At 31.0% G+C, this 19099-nt stretch overlaps 6 protein-coding genes across 6 annotated transcripts; 2 read left to right on the plus strand and 4 right to left on the minus strand.

The window, feature by feature from the left end:
• Positions 1–77: 77 nt before the first annotated feature.
• Positions 78–1719, minus strand: BX663DRAFT_524837 (WD40-repeat-containing domain protein). Its single transcript, XM_051529688.1, has 7 exons — positions 1661–1719; positions 1496–1582; positions 1337–1429; positions 931–1251; positions 733–857; positions 436–682; positions 78–357 (listed from the first exon to the last, which is right to left on the minus strand). The coding sequence occupies exons 1-7, from the start codon at positions 1682–1684 to the stop codon at positions 262–264; spliced, it is 993 nt and encodes a 330-aa protein (XP_051378456.1). The 5' UTR covers positions 1685–1719; the 3' UTR covers positions 78–261.
• A 2088-nt stretch (positions 1720–3807) lies between these two features.
• On the plus strand, positions 3808–4524 carry BX663DRAFT_461827 (NADH-ubiquinone reductase complex 1 MLRQ subunit-domain-containing protein). Its single transcript, XM_051523957.1, has 4 exons — positions 3808–3973; positions 4038–4079; positions 4156–4221; positions 4300–4524. The coding sequence occupies exons 1-4, from the start codon at positions 3837–3839 to the stop codon at positions 4319–4321; spliced, it is 267 nt and encodes an 88-aa protein (XP_051378457.1). The 5' UTR covers positions 3808–3836; the 3' UTR covers positions 4322–4524.
• A 1383-nt stretch (positions 4525–5907) lies between these two features.
• BX663DRAFT_524840 (armadillo-type protein) lies at positions 5908–9278 on the minus strand. The gene is made up of 8 exons (XM_051529689.1): positions 8890–9278; positions 8675–8783; positions 8429–8594; positions 7900–8367; positions 7661–7831; positions 6573–7579; positions 6358–6512; positions 5908–6292 (listed from the first exon to the last, which is right to left on the minus strand). The coding sequence occupies exons 1-8, from the start codon at positions 9047–9049 to the stop codon at positions 6099–6101; spliced, it is 2430 nt and encodes an 809-aa protein (XP_051378458.1). The 5' UTR covers positions 9050–9278; the 3' UTR covers positions 5908–6098.
• Positions 9279–10111: 833 nt separating this feature from the next.
• BX663DRAFT_564715 (Not1 N-terminal domain, CCR4-Not complex component-domain-containing protein) lies at positions 10112–13029 on the plus strand. The gene is made up of 9 exons (XM_051532056.1): positions 10112–10583; positions 10647–11218; positions 11283–11330; positions 11392–11497; positions 11554–11658; positions 11732–11884; positions 11958–12226; positions 12311–12507; positions 12561–13029. The coding sequence occupies exons 1-9, from the start codon at positions 10562–10564 to the stop codon at positions 12916–12918; spliced, it is 1830 nt and encodes a 609-aa protein (XP_051378459.1). The 5' UTR covers positions 10112–10561; the 3' UTR covers positions 12919–13029.
• Positions 13030–13072: 43 nt separating this feature from the next.
• BX663DRAFT_524848 (VTC domain-containing protein) lies at positions 13073–14937 on the minus strand. Its single transcript, XM_051529690.1, has one exon. The coding sequence runs from the start codon at positions 14855–14857 to the stop codon at positions 13166–13168; it is 1692 nt and encodes a 563-aa protein (XP_051378460.1). The 5' UTR covers positions 14858–14937; the 3' UTR covers positions 13073–13165.
• Positions 14938–15487: 550 nt separating this feature from the next.
• BX663DRAFT_555833 (VTC domain-containing protein) lies at positions 15488–17852 on the minus strand (the record flags this gene model as incomplete). The annotated part of the gene is made up of 2 exons (XM_051531662.1): positions 15488–15586; positions 15675–17852. The coding sequence occupies 2 exons, from the start codon at positions 17850–17852 to the stop codon at positions 15488–15490; spliced, it is 2277 nt and encodes a 758-aa protein (XP_051378461.1).
• Positions 17853–19099: the final 1247 nt, after the last annotated feature.

Consider the following 19099-nt stretch of genomic DNA (forward strand, 5'->3'; position numbering starts at 1 on the left):
TGTAGCAATAGCTTATATGAATGACTGTAGACAGTATCGTGCTACATTGGTATACAATGAATAAATTACATAATCACTTTTTCTGCATTTTACTATGTAATAACTTTATTTTATTTATTTATTTTATTGAATATAACTAATGACGATCATACATTTTATTTGACCCTTAATATATATAGTTGTATTGCTTATATGTTAGTGCGTGCGTGAGTGTGTGTGTATGTGTTGATGGATATTTATATATAAAAAAAAGAGCAAATATTAACGCTTCTTTGGTGTGCGAGGCTTAATCTCTTCATCTCTAACAGCATGTAAATAAATCTTATTTGTATTTGATGGTAATGCTTGTTTATAGCCCTGATTTAGATATGGATAAAAAGGTATTAAAAAACAAAAGAAAGGTCTTTATATATTTAGCTTTATAGCATTCCTTACCTTTGACCAATCATAACTAACAGCATAAGCAAAGATACTACCATTTCTATTGAAAGCTGTACAGGCAATTTGTCCATTACTCTTGGGAAATGGTTTCAAACGCTGCTTAGAATCCTTATCCCAAAAACTAACAGTACCATCTGCGCCACATGTAGAAAATGTACCATGAACAGGATGAAAACTGATGTCGTTGACTGCATATACATTTTTAGCGTCATCACGATGACATTTGAAAGAGAAATTTTTACTATTGAAATGGTTAGGAATTTATAATTCATCTATTTATATTTAACTTACGATGCATCCTTATCCTCTACATATTGAATACCAACTCTTCCTTCAATTGAACCAATAGCAAAGCCTTTACTGTCAGAAAAGCATGAAACAACACGAGTTTGCCACTTCAAAGGCGATGCCAATTGCTATATATGACGTTAATCAAATTAATATCTTCTCTTATTAAACGAAGAGGGATAGTCATATTATGACACATACCTTGAATATAACAGTAGGATTATTTAAATCAAATATACAGACATGTTTTTCTGCAGTTCCAACCACCATTAAAGGCCCATTTGCATCCATAGCATAACAACGTTCAGGTAGTTGAACAGTACCCACAGGAGTAGGACTTCTGAGATCCCAATACTTGAGTGTCTTATCCCAACTGCCAGTAGCTACAACGTTACTTTGTTCTAAGAACTTGATGCATTTAATCGTGTCGTCATGTTGAGCGATTTGTGTTGTCTGTCCTGTAGCAATATCAAACATTCGACCTGCTTTATCAGCACCACCTGAAACTACTTTTGTACCATCCTAAATAATATGTGTGAGTTAACTATATTCTCATTACATTATACATATATATATAAAAAACAAAAAAAGGGAATACGACATTTACTTTACTCCAACTAACACATAATGAAGGAGCTTCATGAGAAAATGCTGCTTTAGGAATAGTAGCGCCAGAAGGTTGAACTTCATAAATACGAACCTATTTAAAGTGTTAAATATATTTAATTTATAACGCATATTTTTTTTTCTTTTCTTTTCTTCCTACTTGATTATCCCATGAAGAAACGGCTAAAAAATCAGCTTGTGAAGAGAAATCTAAGTCAGAAATACCGTCGCTAGGTGGTTGAGAAACCTGTGGATTAAAAAAAAAAAAAAGGAAAAAGATCAATGAGATTAAAATACATGTACTTGATTAATATATGATCTTTACTTCAAAATCTTTAGGATCTAACATTTATAGTTTAAACGCGTAGTTAAAGAAAAAAAAAAAAAAAAAAAAAGAAAAAAATCAACAATTTTTTTTTAATGTAGTAGTCCGAGAGAAGCAGAAAAAAAAAAGCAGTTGTGGCGGAATTAGGATAAATAAACTTTTTTTTTTTTAGACCAGAAGACTATACGATAACATAAAATAAAAATGATCGATGAGCACATAGCAGTTTAATTATGCTATACTGCTCTTGCCAGTTCAAAAAAGAAAAGGTAGGAAAAAGCCTTTTAGGAGTCAAGAAGAAATCAGAAAATATACCAGTCTATGACAAGAACAGCTATTACATTACTTTATCACCAAAACTGACGGCAGGAGGAGGAAAAAGTGCTTGATGAAACAAATAATACATTTCATATGCATACTGTTGGCTAACAAACTAATTGAGGAGAAGAGGGCCGTGAAGATTTAGGTTTCTTTAGAGGAAGTTGGTTGAGGGAAAAGGAAAGTGAATTCAGCTATAATGAATAGTATTTGGAGTTGATAGTGCAATATGAAGACATTTGATAAGGTATTCATAGGTAAAATTATCATATGAATGATAAAGATATGACCGAGAAGCCTACCAAGACGCCAATGAAGGATGCAGCCACGCTCAATATGGGTCATTGGTAACTAAAGGATTGCATCCCGCTCTAAAGAAGAAAGATGACAAGCAAAAATCAATTTGGTGTTCATATTATCGCTGCTAACTTGTGAAAATTGTTGATAAAGCTGCTTGAAAGTACGACAATCTAAGATATTTAAAACTGGAACAATATAATTATCAGAGAGAACGTTTTGTAAATTTATACCCATGTGAGCGGCTGGTGGAAGTATGGATATATGGCAATAGAAATTATAATCAAAAATTTTTTAGGCAGTTCCACCGAATAAAGAAGAATGTTTGCTTATATAATTGAAACGCGAACTACCATCAATGACTGCTAAACAAGATGAAGCATTACTTTAACTGAGACTCGAGATGAGACATAAAATATACGGTGAATACAATCATTTTAATAGGGTTACAGGTTTTTTTTTTCTTTAAAAAAAACAATGGTTGTTATTTAAAACACTAATAACAAGTCCGTATTTCAGGTGAGATTGTATTATTTGTATATAAAGGAGCATAGAAAGCAAACGATCAAAATCTTTGGAATGAACACTTGATAGCATTAATTTAATTCTTAGTCTTCATTGCCTTATTAATGTTCTATTTCCTTTTCAATGTGCTCCCAAAAAAGCCCTTAACGTATGCAGTCAAATGTTTATATTGGATATTTTTACACACTTTACTGCAAACAATAGATAATATTTGACACTCTACCTACCATGCAACTTCTACTCCTTCACTATCATTCACCAACTCTCATTTTACTCTTTTCAAATATACATGACAGCAGACTAAACTTTCTTAAATTATACTTTTGATATTGGAATATACTGTAATGCTAAAATTGAAAGAGCAGAGAGCATAAGAATAAAGAGCATTGCTTCATATTATCTTGCACATGAACATGTTGTATCGTGAAATTCTGTATTTGCTTTTATTTCATTTTTTGAAATGCATCACTATATAAAATGGCAGGGAATTCAAAAAATTGTTTAATCTTGTCAAAATACTATTCTTGAGAACCAATATGCCTCGAAAAAGCCCTAAGATCACTTGATTAGTAAATCAAAAAAAAAAAAAAAAAAAAAAAAAAAAAAAGTAATTTCAGTTAACACAGAAAAGAATAAAATACTATTTTAATAATGAAGATGAATATGACTTAGTGAGTAAGATAATAATCAACTTAGCTATGGTTACGAAGAATAATCTTCCATTCACAATAGTATATCAAATGAAATTGTTCCTTTATTTATATACATCTTTCTTCTCTATACTTTAATATTAAAACAGTATTAGAACAAAAATAGATAAGTATGATAATAAAAATATTTATCCTTTCTTTTAACCATTGGATATTTTATTTGTCACCAATTAGATTTCATTAGAGGTGGGAATAGATGGCAGTAACATGCTACTACTACTACCACTGCTACTGCTGACTTCTAAACACTTCTAATATAAAAAGGGCCTAATTTTCCGGGGAAATTCTTTCTTTTTCTTTTTTTTTTGTATACTATATCATTAACAATGGTTGCTGGTGCCGCTGCTAACACTGCAAAGAAATCTTTCTGGTCTATCTGGTATAAACATGAAATTATCCCCATCTATTTTGTTGTTGGTGGTGCCTGTGGTTTAGCTGGTTGGTATCTTACTCGTCTTGCTCGGTAAGTTAAATTAAAATTAAAGTTTCTCTTTGTTTGAAATCTAAGACATTTAATAATTATATAGTGGTCCTGAAGTTGTTTGGGATCGTACTAACAATCCTTATCCGTAAGTGTCCCTCTCTTCTTTTCTTAAATGTTGAATTATTTACTTACATCTTTTACTATTATTATAATTTCTTTAGTTGGCAAAACATTGACCAGGATACCCAGGTTAAATTTATGACTGTCAATCAAAAGTTTGACAAGACGTAAGTTTTAGTAGAACTTTTTTTTTTTTTTTTTCAACAAGACAAAAATATATACTCATAAAACCTCTACTTCAATAGCTATTCCCGTGATCGTCTTTAATGGCACTGTAACTATAGAAGAAGATTAAAAAAAAGCCCTCTTCCTCCTTTTTTCAGTATACATATAAAGCATTTATTTGTGAAGGAAGGGAAATTTTGTTCCAAATACTTCTTTAAATTTATTTATTACATAGATTTACTTTATATTTATGTTTATTTTTTTTCTTATACAAAAAATAAAAATGATGCATTACATTCTTTTTTAATTAGTAAATATCAATATTTTTTTTTTGACAATAAAAGTCCAATTGAGTGCGGATATTTTACATACCAAAATTTGCCTGGACCAGTTCACAACACATAGAATAAGAGAAAATCCCCCCCCTCATGGGCTCAAAGGAAAAATGTAAAGAGAGAGAAAAGGAAGAGAAAGGGAGATATATGATATTATATCTAATGTTTTTGATTCCAATGTATGATGAAAGGGAAACCTATAAAGAATGTTAAAAATAAAGGTGAGAATTCTTAAAGCATTACTATATTATATCAACTCTACAAGTAGTTGTAAAGTTTGTTAGAAAAGGACCTAATATTGCTAGCTTAGAAAGTGAGTTGAGAGATTGGTTAGATAACATATTGAGGATATATGAAACAGACTCAGCAATAGTTGTAGAAACATGTGTAGACTGGAGTATATGATATGGATTATAGTGAGCGTGTGCTGTCGACATGAACAAAGTTTGAGTATTCCCACCAGGTAGTCGTCCTAAACACCATTATGGAAACCGACTACATTCAATAGACAACTAGATAATTTGATTCAAGGATAGAGTTGGGCGATACACGGACGATAATTCGCTGTACTTGGGTTGAAGTGTCTGATGAAAAAAAAATCCTGTTGATATGTTATGAAATACGGAAATAGTAATGAGTCAGAGAGAAGAGAGTCTTGGTGAAAGGTATTAAATCTATAGAATTAATTTGACTTGAGGTTGGAAATGAATAGTAGTAAGTACGTAAAATATATATCATTAAGAAGCGAAAGTGAATATAGAATAAATCTGGCTTGCAGTATGGTGCATCATTCTCATATGAAAGGTAGTTGGCTACATATATCACATTACTACTTTTGCTCGAAAAGTAGGAGAAACCACCTAAGATTGCACATAAGCAAGTACCTTGGAGCTTGTTCTAAGTATCCATGTCAAGCAGCTATGGACTTCAAAATAGCCAAGTTATATTCTAATTTGAGATCGCACCATTTGCTTATAATGCATCACCGATAGTAATTTGGTAAAAATTGGGCGTATTGACGTCAATATTTTTGAGGACTTGCAAGAAAAAAAAAAAAAAGTGGTTAAATTTATTTAAACAAATGTCCAATTGATGACGGAAGTACTGTATTTCTTTTTTTTTTATTGTTTGGCTCTTGAGCCTTTACTTTAATTCGTACGCAAAGTTAAAAAAATAAAAACTGACGCACAAATTCATTGAAAAGGCTGCAGGATGTCTGTAATTTAAAATTTCAAACAGACCGACAAGTGATATGTAAATTATATGTAATGTAACATTGTCAAAGAACACCACGAATATTTAATACATGTATTTTAGGAAAAAAAAATTAAATGTAAATATAAATATATATCTCAACACTATAGTAATAAACCTATTATTTTATATTATACAATAAGCAGGGAGGGAAATGAAATTTATGAAGAATTACATTATAAACACTGTAAATATTTTCCTTTATATATATGTATATATAATAAATGTACAAATTTAATGATATAAGGGGTAAAAAAAAATAAAAGACGTTAGAATATTAAGTCTTACTATTAGAGAGTAGCAGAATTACGTCGTTTTTCGAGTACATCTAAATCAACAAAAGGCATAACAAATGATCGTACATCATTATCTATATCTAATGCGAGTCTATACGTCATTTGATCCAATGCATGGCCTGATTCACCTGCTTCATTGACCGTCCTAGATGGAGCAGCTATTTCACTTAGTTCACGTCGAAAAGGCTCTATCATATACATAACATTTATATAAATAAATATTTTTTTTTCTGAAGATAATAATCAGTTTTACCATTCGCATAAATAATAGAAACTGTACGTGAGGCTGCAATACGAACATTAACAACAGGATCAGTAGCCAGAGGTGCTAAACGAGGGAAAAAGAATGAGGCGAAATCAGAAGCGCCTATACCTGACTCAACAAGTGATTTACATATTTGAGCAAACCTTTAAAAGATAAAAATAAGTAATTCTTCCTTTTTTTTTCCTTAAATAAATTTAACTTACACTAGTCTATCTCGGTAACTTTCTGATCGTGCAAATTCATCTAGTCGCTCCATAACATGACTTAATAAAGCAAGAGCATAATTTCGTTTATTTTCTGCTATATCATCTCCATATCCATCGGTTTGTGATAAAGATTCACCATCTTCCTCAACTGCATGTTTTACAACATCCATAACAACAGGAAATATCTTTACGCCCGTTTCTCGGATCGCTGCAAATTCATCATGGCAAGCACGGACCACTAAGGGTAATACATGTTCTACTACTCGAGATGCATCAAAGAGGGTTGTAATTTGCATTAGTTGCTCTGCTAAAATATTTCTTAGGTGCCAATTAGTTGAAACGCCATCCCAAACTTCTGCTAAAATTGGAATATATTCGTTTCTGGAACTTGCTTCTAATGCTCCAAGAAAATCAGCCAAATGTTCAAGGACACCTTCTTTGACATCGTCTAGATCCATTAAATAGAGAGCAAATATCTGCACAAGGTCTTGTTCAGTTTGTTCAGGGCCAATAATTCGAGCAATATCATGAAGAGAATGTGCAAATGTACAGCGTACCTTAATTTGATAATCCTTTGTAAGATTTAAATAGGTCTCTCTCAGATGACTCTTCCAATAACTTGCCCCAGCTGTTAATACAACAGCAGGGAAATTATAAGCACAGAGATAAGTGCGATCTACTTCAAGTTTAAGCATTTGATTATTATTATTCGAATTGGATCCTAAAGATAAAAAATATTCTAAAAGCTCTTCAGGTAACTTGCCAGGTGCTCTTGTTTTTTCCCAATCCTCAGGTAGAAATTTAGAAATAAGCTCGCCTATAATATCTGCCATTGCATTACGAACATTACGTGAAACATCGTTGGGAAAAGTCTCTACACTTGTGATTGCTAATGCGCTTTTAACTGGTTCAGAAAGTACACCACATAATTGGGGAAGTGAAAGGACACAAGATCGACGTACATGCCAAATTTGATCTTCAGCAAACATACGAAATAAAGGAAGCTATATACATATATATACATATATATGAGGCTCAGATAAATAATATGGACTCTGTTTTTTTTTTCCTAGTATTAAACTTACCAGTCTCTCATTTGCTATTGCATGATTTACTACTTCAGCCATATTGCCAATTGATAAGGCTACTTCTTTTCTAACATAAAATAATGGATCTGTTGCTAATTTTTCAAGAATAGGTAAACACTCTGTCACACATTTTTCTGCATCAAAGACACTTATAACAGCTGCAATCAACTGCAAAAGGAAAAGAAAAAGAGATAAAAATAAATAAATAATAGCAATATATATTATTACTGCTTTACCGAAATACATGTAATCTTTGCTAAGCTAATGACACCTTGATCAATATCGTCTTCAGACGAAGGAGGAGCATGATGTACATTAGAGGAAGTTTCAAATCCAGGCGCTCCAGAAGATCTTCGACGTTCCAAACTAGAACCTTCATCAGTAGAAACACGATGATATCTTAATGCCTCTAATCTGCTCTCTTCATCCTCTTCTGTTTCTATTTGAGGAGGTTTTTGTTTACCATCTATAATCATCACAAGTCCTCCAATAACTCCCTTAAATATCTCACAATCAATGACTTGGGAAAAGAATGGATTTTGATCTGATAGCTGATTTAGTTCTCTCAAAACTGAAACAACTGCTTGTTGTGCTAGGGCAGCTACCCCTGAACTTTGGTCTAAATGTAATCGAATAATCAAAGGTACAAATGTCTTTTCCTGTGGCGTAGATGGGTTTGAGGTTGAAAATAAGGCTGGCACATTCTATATTTAAAATTTAATTTATAAATAGCTTATCCTTATAATAGACTGTAAAATACGTTACCTTATAAAAATATAGTAACAAATGATTAAGTTCACTAGCAAACGTCTCTCTTACAGTGTCATCATTATCACAAGCTAATTTATCCATGATAGGTAGAATATCTTGGATAGCTCTATCTATAGTTATTTCATCTAATGCATTAGGTAACTCTTTTGCTAATGAAAGTCTAAGTATAATATTGCATAATTTTTTTTTCCTTTTTTTTTTAGTTCTATAACCTTTTTCGTCTTATCAAAAGAATATTACCTATTAACCAGTTCATCATTATCTTTGAAAGCATATATGCGTTCAAGAGGTGACATATTTTCATTTACTAATAATTCGTCTTCCAGTTCATCTTCCATAGATTGATCTGCTTAAAAATAAAATAAAATGAATATATAAAAATAAATTAATAAACATTACAAGATGGTTTCATAATCCTTTTTTTTTTTTCAATAAAAAACAAAACAAAATCTAACCTTCAGACATAGTATGTATTAGTAATGCAGTATCCTCGGATTGTATAGCTGTTATAAAGTCTTCTTGAGGAACAATTTCAGATTCAGGTATGTCTTCATCCTCTGTTTCAAGTTGGTTTTTTTCTCTAGATTCATTATTGACATGGTCAAACATTTCCATATCTTGTTCTTCATATGTAGTGTCCTCATCATATTCATCACTGGAAAAATCAAAACCGAGATCTTTTGATTTAACAAATATGTATATAATGTATATATAAAAAGAAGAAATAAATATTTATCGAATGTGTATTCAAACATGCGTTTTCAGCATCTTTTTTCTCTTTTTCTCTCTTTTTTTTTTCTTTTTTTTTTTGCCTAATTTACCAGCCATTCGTTCTAACTATTTCTTTTTAAAAGTGCAAAACTGAAATATATTTTGAAAAATAGGGAAAAAAAAATAACTATAATAATGGAATTTTTAAATATAATAATAAATCAGAGAATAATAAGTTATTGTTTTAGCTTTTTTTTTTTTTTTTTTTTTTTTCCTTTGTCTTATGCTCAACTATTTCCTTTTATATTATTGGTTCTTTTAAATTGCTACTATTACATTTACACATAAAGAAAAGTATTATTTGCCTATTTCATCTGAGTATGTACTATGCAAATAACAGTTTTATGCTGAAATATACTAGATGGCATATATGCCTAGTAGTTTGTCTGAACAAAGTTTTTTTTTTTCTACATTATACAGACTGTTAAAAAAAAAAAAAAAAAAAAAAAAAAAAAAAAAAAAAAGAGAGAGAGAGAGAGAGAGAGAGAGGAATTCCTTTTTACTTTTATTATTATTATCTAGTTTGCAATTATTCTTATTTTCTTATTCATTAGAAATCATCAAAAGCAAAAAGCGAAAAGAAGACACATATCCAAGTTATTGGGATATTACACCTGTTCATGATGGTCTGAATATTCCACAAGCAACAAGTAAAAAATAAAAAATTGACGAATAATAACAATACATCTGTTCATGCTATTTCAATTACCTGGGATGTACATCAAGTCATGTTCTTAACTCTACAAATTTAGTGAATAGCCTCGACGTAAACCCTCCTTCTTTAGCCCTTAAAAGTTTTATTCCCTACTGTACCCATTTCTTTAATTAATTAAAAAAAAAAAAAAAAAAAAAAAAAAAAAAAAAAAAAAAAAAAAAAAAAAAAAAAAAAAAAAAAGAGCAGCTACTGTGAATTCAGAAGGAACAAAATAGGTTAAAAATCAATTTACTCTTTTGCCTAATTTTCGTAGAGAAAAATATGTGAGTTTATAACAATGAATTCCATTTCTTTCTATTATATCAAATTGACGGATCAAAAATTGTTAGTTTCCTTTTTGAGTAACTACTAGTTTCCCATTATTTCATACAAATAATAATAATAAAACTTATTACTTCTACTTTGAGTATTATTTGTCATGTTCTATAGTATGATTGTGTATGCATTTCATTTTTTAATAGAAAAAAAAGGCTCTTAAAAGTGCACATAGACCAGTCACAATCCCTGGGTAACGAATTTTTTGGCAAAAAAAAAAAAGTGATACGGAGAACATATTTCTCTCTTTTTTTTTTTTGTTATTATTGCCCATATTTATATTAAGTTATTTGCATTTTTTTTTTCTTTTTATAAAACTAATAGCAATGTCAATGAAAAAGTTACAAGGTAAAAGTTTAGTAGTTAAAACCATAAGCAATTACCTACTTATTCTTTTTTTTTTTTCAATAGCCGAGATCGATCGGGTCTTGAAGAAAGTTGGTGAGGGCGTAGAGACATTCGATAGTATATTCGATAAAATACAATCCACTAGCAATACAAATCAAAAAGAAAAATATGAACAAGACCTTAAAAAGGAAATAAAAAAACTTCAACGTTTACGTGACCAAATCAAAACTTGGTTATCATCGAACGATATTAAAGATAAAACCGCTTTAATGGAAAACAGAAAACTGATCGAGTCTGAGATGGAACGATTTAAAAATGTGGAACGTGAGATGAAAACAAAAGCATTTTCAAAGGAAGGATTGTTGCAAAGGGAGCGTATGGATCCAAAAGAAAAAGAAAAAGCAGACGCGTGTGAGTGGATTTCAACCACTGTGGAAGAACTTTCGAGGCAGATTGAGATGGCGGAGGCAGAGGTCGAGACATTGCAAGGCACTTCTCGAAAGGGAAAAAAGGATCATGCTAAAGTAGAACGAACGAACGAGTTGGAACATTTTATTGAACGTGATCGATGGCATATTAATCGATTAGAACTCATCTTAAGATTACTTGAAAATGATCAACTTTCTCCTGATCGAGTAAGTTTTAGGCAAAAATCAAAATCATTGATAGTCATAATATAATTCTATACAATATATGTAGGTGCTAGCTTTACAAGATGATGTACAATATTATCTTGAATGTAATCAGGTAAAAGGCGTTTTCATTGTTCAGATAACTATTTTTTTTCTAATATTTAAATTTTGTAAAGGAACCCGATTTTGAAGAAGATGAATTAGTGTATGATGACTTGAATCTTGAAGAAGAGGAAGAAATGTATAACGTTGGCACTGAAGATTATCATGTAACAACAGAAGGTAAAATAAAGAAGAAGAAGAAAAATGATATTTTACTAAGCAAAAGTTTAACTAAGATGCGGAAGAAAAATCAGTATCGAAAAAACCAAAAGAAAAAGAGAACAATGACGAATTATCTTCACCAGTTTCTATACGAAAATCAACTTCAGCGTCTAATAATTGTAAGTCTTTATATATATATATATATGATATAGCCATAAAGTCAAACTAACAGTTTTGATTTTTTATGTATAGCAAAACCAACAGTAGCAAGTAGTAAACCGGTAACAACTAATTTGCCAGCAAATAAGTTATCAAATAATGTTACTGTTACGTCTGTTGTACCACCAGCAAATAATCTGAAATATGCACAAGCAGCCAGTATTGCTGATAGTCCTAAAGAAAAACGTAAATTAATTTCTAAACTCTTATAATAAAGTAAATTCTATTACTAACTATTACCAAACCAAACCAATTATAGCTCAATCACCAAAAGTAGTTGTTCCGTCTGCTTGGTCAGGACCTATTAAGATTGCAGATCAAATTAAATCGTCTACTGCGCCTGCAGGAGAGAGTAAAGCAGAGGTAACTGAAATTGTAAATAAAACGCCACAACAACAACAACAACAGCAGCAGCAGCAGCAGCAGCAACAGCAGCAGCAACAGCAACAGCAACAGCAACAGAAATCTATAACTTCGTCTGCGCCAGGTGCGCAGGTCAATACAACTTTGAATAATGTTACAAAAACGGTAATTTTTTTTTATTTTTTTATTTTTATTTTTTTTTTTTTTTTGTAATTAAAAAATAATCATGTGTTCTAATAATTGTTAAAGTTACCAATGGATGCATCTTTAACTCAGCAACCAGGCGCAGAAATTGAATCACGTTTACCTAATTCATTAGCTGACCTTGCAACCTCATTTGAAGCCATCAAAGCAAAGGCTACTTCTGGGAATGAAGATATACAGTATACAAATCGTATGTTGGACGCAAGTTTACAATTTGTTCCTGATTTAATAGATTCTGAAAGGTTAGTAATGCATATATATCACCTTTATTTTTTATTGATTATATATTATATAGACCTAAAGTATATCAAGCACAAACACCACAAATAACACCAGCTTATTATCCTCAACAACCTTTAGCTATTTTTGACAATCCAAGTTTATTTGAAAAATTCGATATGGATGCGTTATTCTTTATCTTTTATTATCAACAAGGAACTTATCAACAATATTTAGCAGCAAGAGAACTAAAAAAACAATCCTGGCGCTTTCATAAAAAATACTTGACTTGGTTTCAACGACATGAAGAGCCTAAAACAATTACAGATGAATACGAGCAAGGAACTTATATTTATTTCGATTACGAAGGTGCTTGGTGTCAACGAAAAAAGACAGAGTTTAGATTCGAATATCGTTATTTGGAAGACGCATAATTAATTTAACACGAGATTTATTATTAATAATATAATTTTTTTTTTCCTAAGTTATTGATATTATTAAAAAAAAATAATTTTTATTAAAATTTATGTACAAAATACAAAGAGAAAAAAAGAAAGAGGGAAAAAGAGAGACATAGACAGACATGACAAAAAAAAAAAAAAAAAAATGAAAAAAAAAAGTGCAAACTATTTTTTTTTTCCCTTTTCTATATAGAATTATAACAAATGGTTCTAAAATTATTTATTTTTGTTGAGGCTTTGAAAGTGCTGGTGTACGACGTTTGAGGTCAGTATTTGGTGTAGGTTTGGTAGTTTTGTTAAATTCTTTATCATCATCATTAACATTCACTTTAACACCTGGAACAGCTTCTGTCTTTGCAACATTATTTAAACGACGTTCTTCGTCTTCCATAGCACGACGATATTTACCATCAATAAGAGGTTTAAATGATTTGGAACGAGTTAAACCAAAATTAGTAGCACGAGGTTTACGAATATCAATATCCATTTCAGGTAACCACCAAGGTAATAAGGGCATACGTTCACGGAAAAAGTAACAAGCACCATGAAGATATTTAGAGAAACGAGGAACTTCATGAACTAAATGGGAATCAACTAATTTTGTTAACCACTCAGGAGGTTCTTGACCTAAATGAGTTTGTAACTTGGTCTCTAGAACTGCATATGGGAAACGACAAATTTCAGTTTCGTCTAAGTCTGGGAAAGGATAATCGATACCAACATCAGGACGACGCCATTCACTTTCCTTTCTGCGTACCTTATCCCCCATATTATCTTCACGAATGAAACATAAATCAGTATCTAAACTTACTCTGACACGTTGGTCACCGGGAAGTTGGAAGGCTGTACGATTATAGAAGGCACGAAGGACAGGCTTCAATCGTTTTTCTTTCAAAGATTTTTGAACACCAGTAGCAATAAAATGTGTATCCTTACAGATCTGCTCATCTACGCTCTTTGCCTTCAAACGTTCAGTAATTTCATCAGGAGTAAGTTCATATTCAACAAACTTTTGTACATCATCATAATCAAGTCTAAAACGATCCTTCACTGAGGCACCCTCTAACCATGAAGCATGATGTGTCTTACGTTCAATAAAGACATTTTTAGATTCCATAGGACCATACCAACGGAAACGGATAGCTTCAGCACCTTCATCACGTTGAAGACGTCCAGTATAAAGCTCGAAGTCTTCATTATCATAATAAACACTAGAGATAGCAGAATCAGAGGCTTCATATTTCTTATCCTTATTAAAAATCAATACAGGAAGGTGTAACATGATAATCGATTTAACTTCAGTCACGTTATCCGGATGAATCCAATACTTGGCTGTAGCACGCTCAAAGGCATTCTGATCACCACCAGCAGCAGCATTACCAGAGCGAGGCTTACCTTGAAGACGACAAAGGTCATGTAAAGCAGAAATATATACAATAGCTACATCAAAACGTTGTTTATCAAGAGGCTTAGAACGCAATTGAGGAATAAAATCTTGTTGAAGACGAAGACCAGTCCATTTATCATGTTTTTTAAGAATCTTTTGGAAACCAATATAATTTAAACGAGTAAATTTAGCAAGATCATTCACGTCGAAAAGAACTTCGGTAAGAGCATCATCCATGATATTCCAGTTTTGTTCAGATGACCAAGAAGGGTTATTCATGAAAGTTTGTAAAGTTCTTTCACAATAACTAATTCTAGCCTCAACCTCTCCAAGTTTAGCGGTTATAAAATCATATACCTTTTCCAATTCATTCTCTAATAGATTAATAAAATCCTTCTCATCTTGATCAGTCCAGCCATGATCAAGTTGTCTCGCCTTGAGCTCAGTTTTTAATACGTTGTAATTGATATAAGATAAACGCCATGGGGCAAAAATACCTTTTTGAAGTTGCTCGGCGAATTTCATTTAAATTATATATAATATATACGAAAAAAAAAAAAATAAAATTAAAAAATAAAAAAATAAAATAAAATAAATAAAACAAGTATTTGTTAATGTGGAAAAGAAAAAAAAGAAAAACAAGAAATATCTTGGGACATAATAAAATAAGAATACCTAAAAATAGATAGCCTTTTTTTTTTTGTTGCGAAAAAAAAAAATAAATAACTGAAACGGTATTAATATTCAAAGTCCGACAGTTTACCATATTTTATACAAGCTCAGCCGTGGTTGAGTTTTTTCTAGTGAAGATTAAAGAATTTTGATATTAACGGATAAACATAAACTGTTTTAAGTCAATTGATTAAATATATTATTACAGAATTGAAACGTTAAATCATGTCTCCGTTTTGTCCAATATATTTTGATCTCTTTTGATAAATATTTAATTAAAAAATAACTAATTAAGCTTGTATAAATATGGCAACATAACGCTTACTCATGATTTAGCAATAGGTGTAACTTTCTAAATACATAAAAAGTCCAAAATATATTTTCGATTCATTTAAAACTCCGTACACCAGCTTTTTTTTTTGTTTTTTTTTAAAAAATTCTCGGTTCTTTATTCTATTATATTATATTATACAAATCAAAAACTTAAATGGTATTATTATTAGATTGCTGTTCTGTTTTATTATCGATCCCCAAGTAAGTATTTGAGCTTGGTGGATGCTCCCAACGAAGTATAAAGTTTAACTATTTTTTTTTAAAAAAAAAAGTAAATGTTATTTATATATTTATAGATATATATAATACATGATTTAAACAAGAATTTGATTCTTACCACCATTGCACCTAATATTAAACAACATAGACCAATAGGGCCATAAATATCATCATATCTGACATCAGGACGAGTTGACATTTGATAGGCTCGTAATCGATATCTGAAAAAGGCATATAAAGCAATAACAAGCGAAATACCAAAAAATGTTCCACCTGCCACTGTACTTACATAATCACCAAAGTTAAGTAATGTTAGAGCTGCTGTCAGAATCAAGGCTGCAAACTGTAGCCAATGAATAAACGTTCTTTCATTAGCAAAAAATAATTTAGGCTCTAATCGATGTCCAACCGGCTTTAATTTCTTTTTCTTTTTTTCAGTCTTTTCTTTTTCTTCACCCATTTCGATCACAGCTGCTGTTCGAAGTGCATCCTTTTGATTGACAGTATTTATGTCTTGTAACATATAACTCATTGATTGTCTACTACGTTTATCGTTATAAATATCTAGAAAAGAAGGGGCGCGATGATTTTTAGAAGATTTACTATTAACACGAGAACGTAATTCGTTTGGCTTGCAGGTAGAAGAATCGAATGACATATAACTTGTAGAATCAGCAGCAACAGCAGCACCACCATCACCACCACCAGCAGCAGCAGCAGTATCCTCTACCTGTACTATAACTTCCTTATTGTTATTAACGGAGAATAAATCCTCTGTGTTCTCCTTTTTCTCCTCATCATTATCAGAGGTTGCATATTTTACTAATTTTTGTTGATCTTCATCACCATCATCATCATCCGATTTTATTCCAAGTTGAGATTCTAAATATCCCATAAGATTGATACGACTGTGACTAGAGGATTTTAAAATCTCATTTGACCCTTCCATCATCCATTTGTCTCGTTTCTCTACGTTACGTATATCAAAATCAATCTGAGATAACCACCATGGTAATAGAGGTAACTGTGAACTCCAGAATTGTGCAACACCATGTACATATTTAGAAAAGCGGGGTATTTCATAAACAAGCTTTGAATTTAAAAGGTCTGTTAGCCATGAAGGTAAATCATCGATGGCTTGTACCTCTAGTATGGCATACGGGAATAGATAAACGTCGTTTTTATCGAGTGATTTAAAAGGATATTGTATATTATCTTGATACCATGTTTCAGATCTATCACAAGCTTCATCTTCTCTTACAAAGGCCATTTCTGTATCCAGTGATACAACTAATGAATTGCTTTGAGAAGATTTAAATGAAAGATGATTAAAGCTCACGCGTAATTTGGCTTCAAGACGTTTATTCACTATTGTTTCTTGAATTGACCGAGCAGCTATTGCGTGAGATTGATCATTGGCTTTCACTAACTCCAACTCCTTTTCAAAACTGTTCCCGTTTCCCATTAAAAAATCTTCGATTTGATCTTTGTCGACGGCTATTTTTTCTGACATAAGCTGAGCGCCATGACTTGTTTTTGTAAATGTATTGTATTCGATAAAGATGTGATCTACTGATGCAAGCTCCCCATTCCAGTAACATTGAATACTTTCATCAACATCATCATATTGAAGACGAGATGCATAATGATCAAGTTTGTCATTATCAAAATAAATTCTTGTTTGACGTTGTTCATGTTGTTCAAAGTCTTGAGATGAATCGTCTGTATAGAGTGGCAAATTGAACAAAAGGATTGCTTTGACTTCTGTTATATTTTCAATATGAACCCAATAACGAGCTCGTCGTCTAACTGTTTGGGTTTTACGCATTTCGGTCTTACAACACGTATCGATAAGGGAAGCTGCCCTTATTAAAAGTGAATCAAATCTTTGAGTGTCAAGGGGTCGTGTTCTGATGATTTCTACCAAAAGAGGACTGCTGTCAATAAGTGTTAACTGATTATGTTCTTCAATTAAATTTTTTAATGCCTTAAAATTAAAACGGGTATATCGACTCAATTCGAGTACTTCTTGAAAGATTCCTTTCGATGTTTGTTCATCCAACATACGCTGGCAATATCCAATCTTTGTTTCAATCTCACGTTGCTTCTTATTAATGAAAATATCTACTTTTTCTACTTCAAGACGAATGGCAGATTCAAAATCCCTTTCATCTTTTGTTGACCAAAGACCTTGGTCACAAATGTTGTACAAGCCGTCATAAATGGCTTCATAGGCAACGTATTCATTCTCCCAAGGTTTATAAATATTTTCCTTGAATTCTAACAAAAATGACATTTTTTCATATTCAAATAGACGAAAGGAAAAAAAAAAAAAAAAAGAAAAAAGAAAATAATTGTTATTTCTTTTTTTTTCGATTGAATGTAAAATTCTACCAAGTAAAACAGAAGTTGATAATTATGGAGGAAAGACAGCTTGCGTTTCAGAGCGCTATTTATAGAAGAAGAAAAAAAAAATACAAGTAGGAAGCAATTGATTTCCTTTTATTTTATATATTCTTTCATGTTTATTATTCTTTTTTATTAAATGCTTTAGGCTTTTCTTAAAAATATATTGAAACGACAATCATTATTGAACCTCTTAAATATGTAGTAACAGTGAATAAAAGTATGTAATGGCAATCTTAATATGTTTATTCTTCCTTTTTTTTTTTGTAGAGAGGGTTTTGCAGTTATTCGTTTTTATATGTCAATTCTATATATGATAAATATTTCACTCACTATGGTGCTATCCTATATCATATTATTGAGCTTAAATACACGTATGTCAAGAGCCTAATACGATTTATTTACAATCACTGACAAGTACACTAAACTATAAAAAAAAAATACAAAAAGCGAAAATTGTCCAAATTTAGGTATATTTATATATTTTTTTGTTTTGGTTTTTTTTTTTTGTGTTTTGGTTTTATGTGTGTGGTTTTTTTTTTTTTTTTTTGGCTAGCGCGGATTTTTTTTCAATTGAAAATAATAAAAAAAGAAAAATTACATTGTGGCCCTTTGTTTATACAATGAGTCACTTTCTTACTATTCTTGTGAAACAAATGTCTTGATTTTACGTCATATTGTATTTCCTTTTTAAAAAAAAAATTCTTTCTACAAAAGTACTCTAAAAATAGAATTTAATTTTTTTGAAAAAACATTATCATTCGCCATCTATAGCATAAAATTGTTCTTTTAGAATATTGAGTGTATATTTTTTATCATACTTTATATTACATAAATATACCCCTACTATCATAATTTCGGAAGTTTTATTACGGGAAAAAAACCTCGGCCCATAATTATCAAAGGATAGTGTAAACTACAATTATTATTTTTTTTTTTTCATAAGGTGCAGATCAAATATTATTAATAGAAAAGTAAGTTGTATATTATTATAGAAAAATATCGGCTTTCAAAAAAAAAAAAAGAAAAGATGTGGAGTAATTACATTTGAATCCTTGTTAAAGACGATCCTACTTCTTTGGTAAATAAAACATTGGATTTATACAGAAGGAGTGAATAAGAAACTATATTTGAAGA

The sequence above is a fragment of the Cokeromyces recurvatus genome (genome assembly GCF_025118155.1).
Source record: "Cokeromyces recurvatus strain NRRL 2243 chromosome Unknown BX663scaffold_40, whole genome shotgun sequence".
Lineage (NCBI taxonomy): Eukaryota > Fungi > Mucoromycota > Mucoromycetes > Mucorales > Mucoraceae > Cokeromyces > Cokeromyces recurvatus.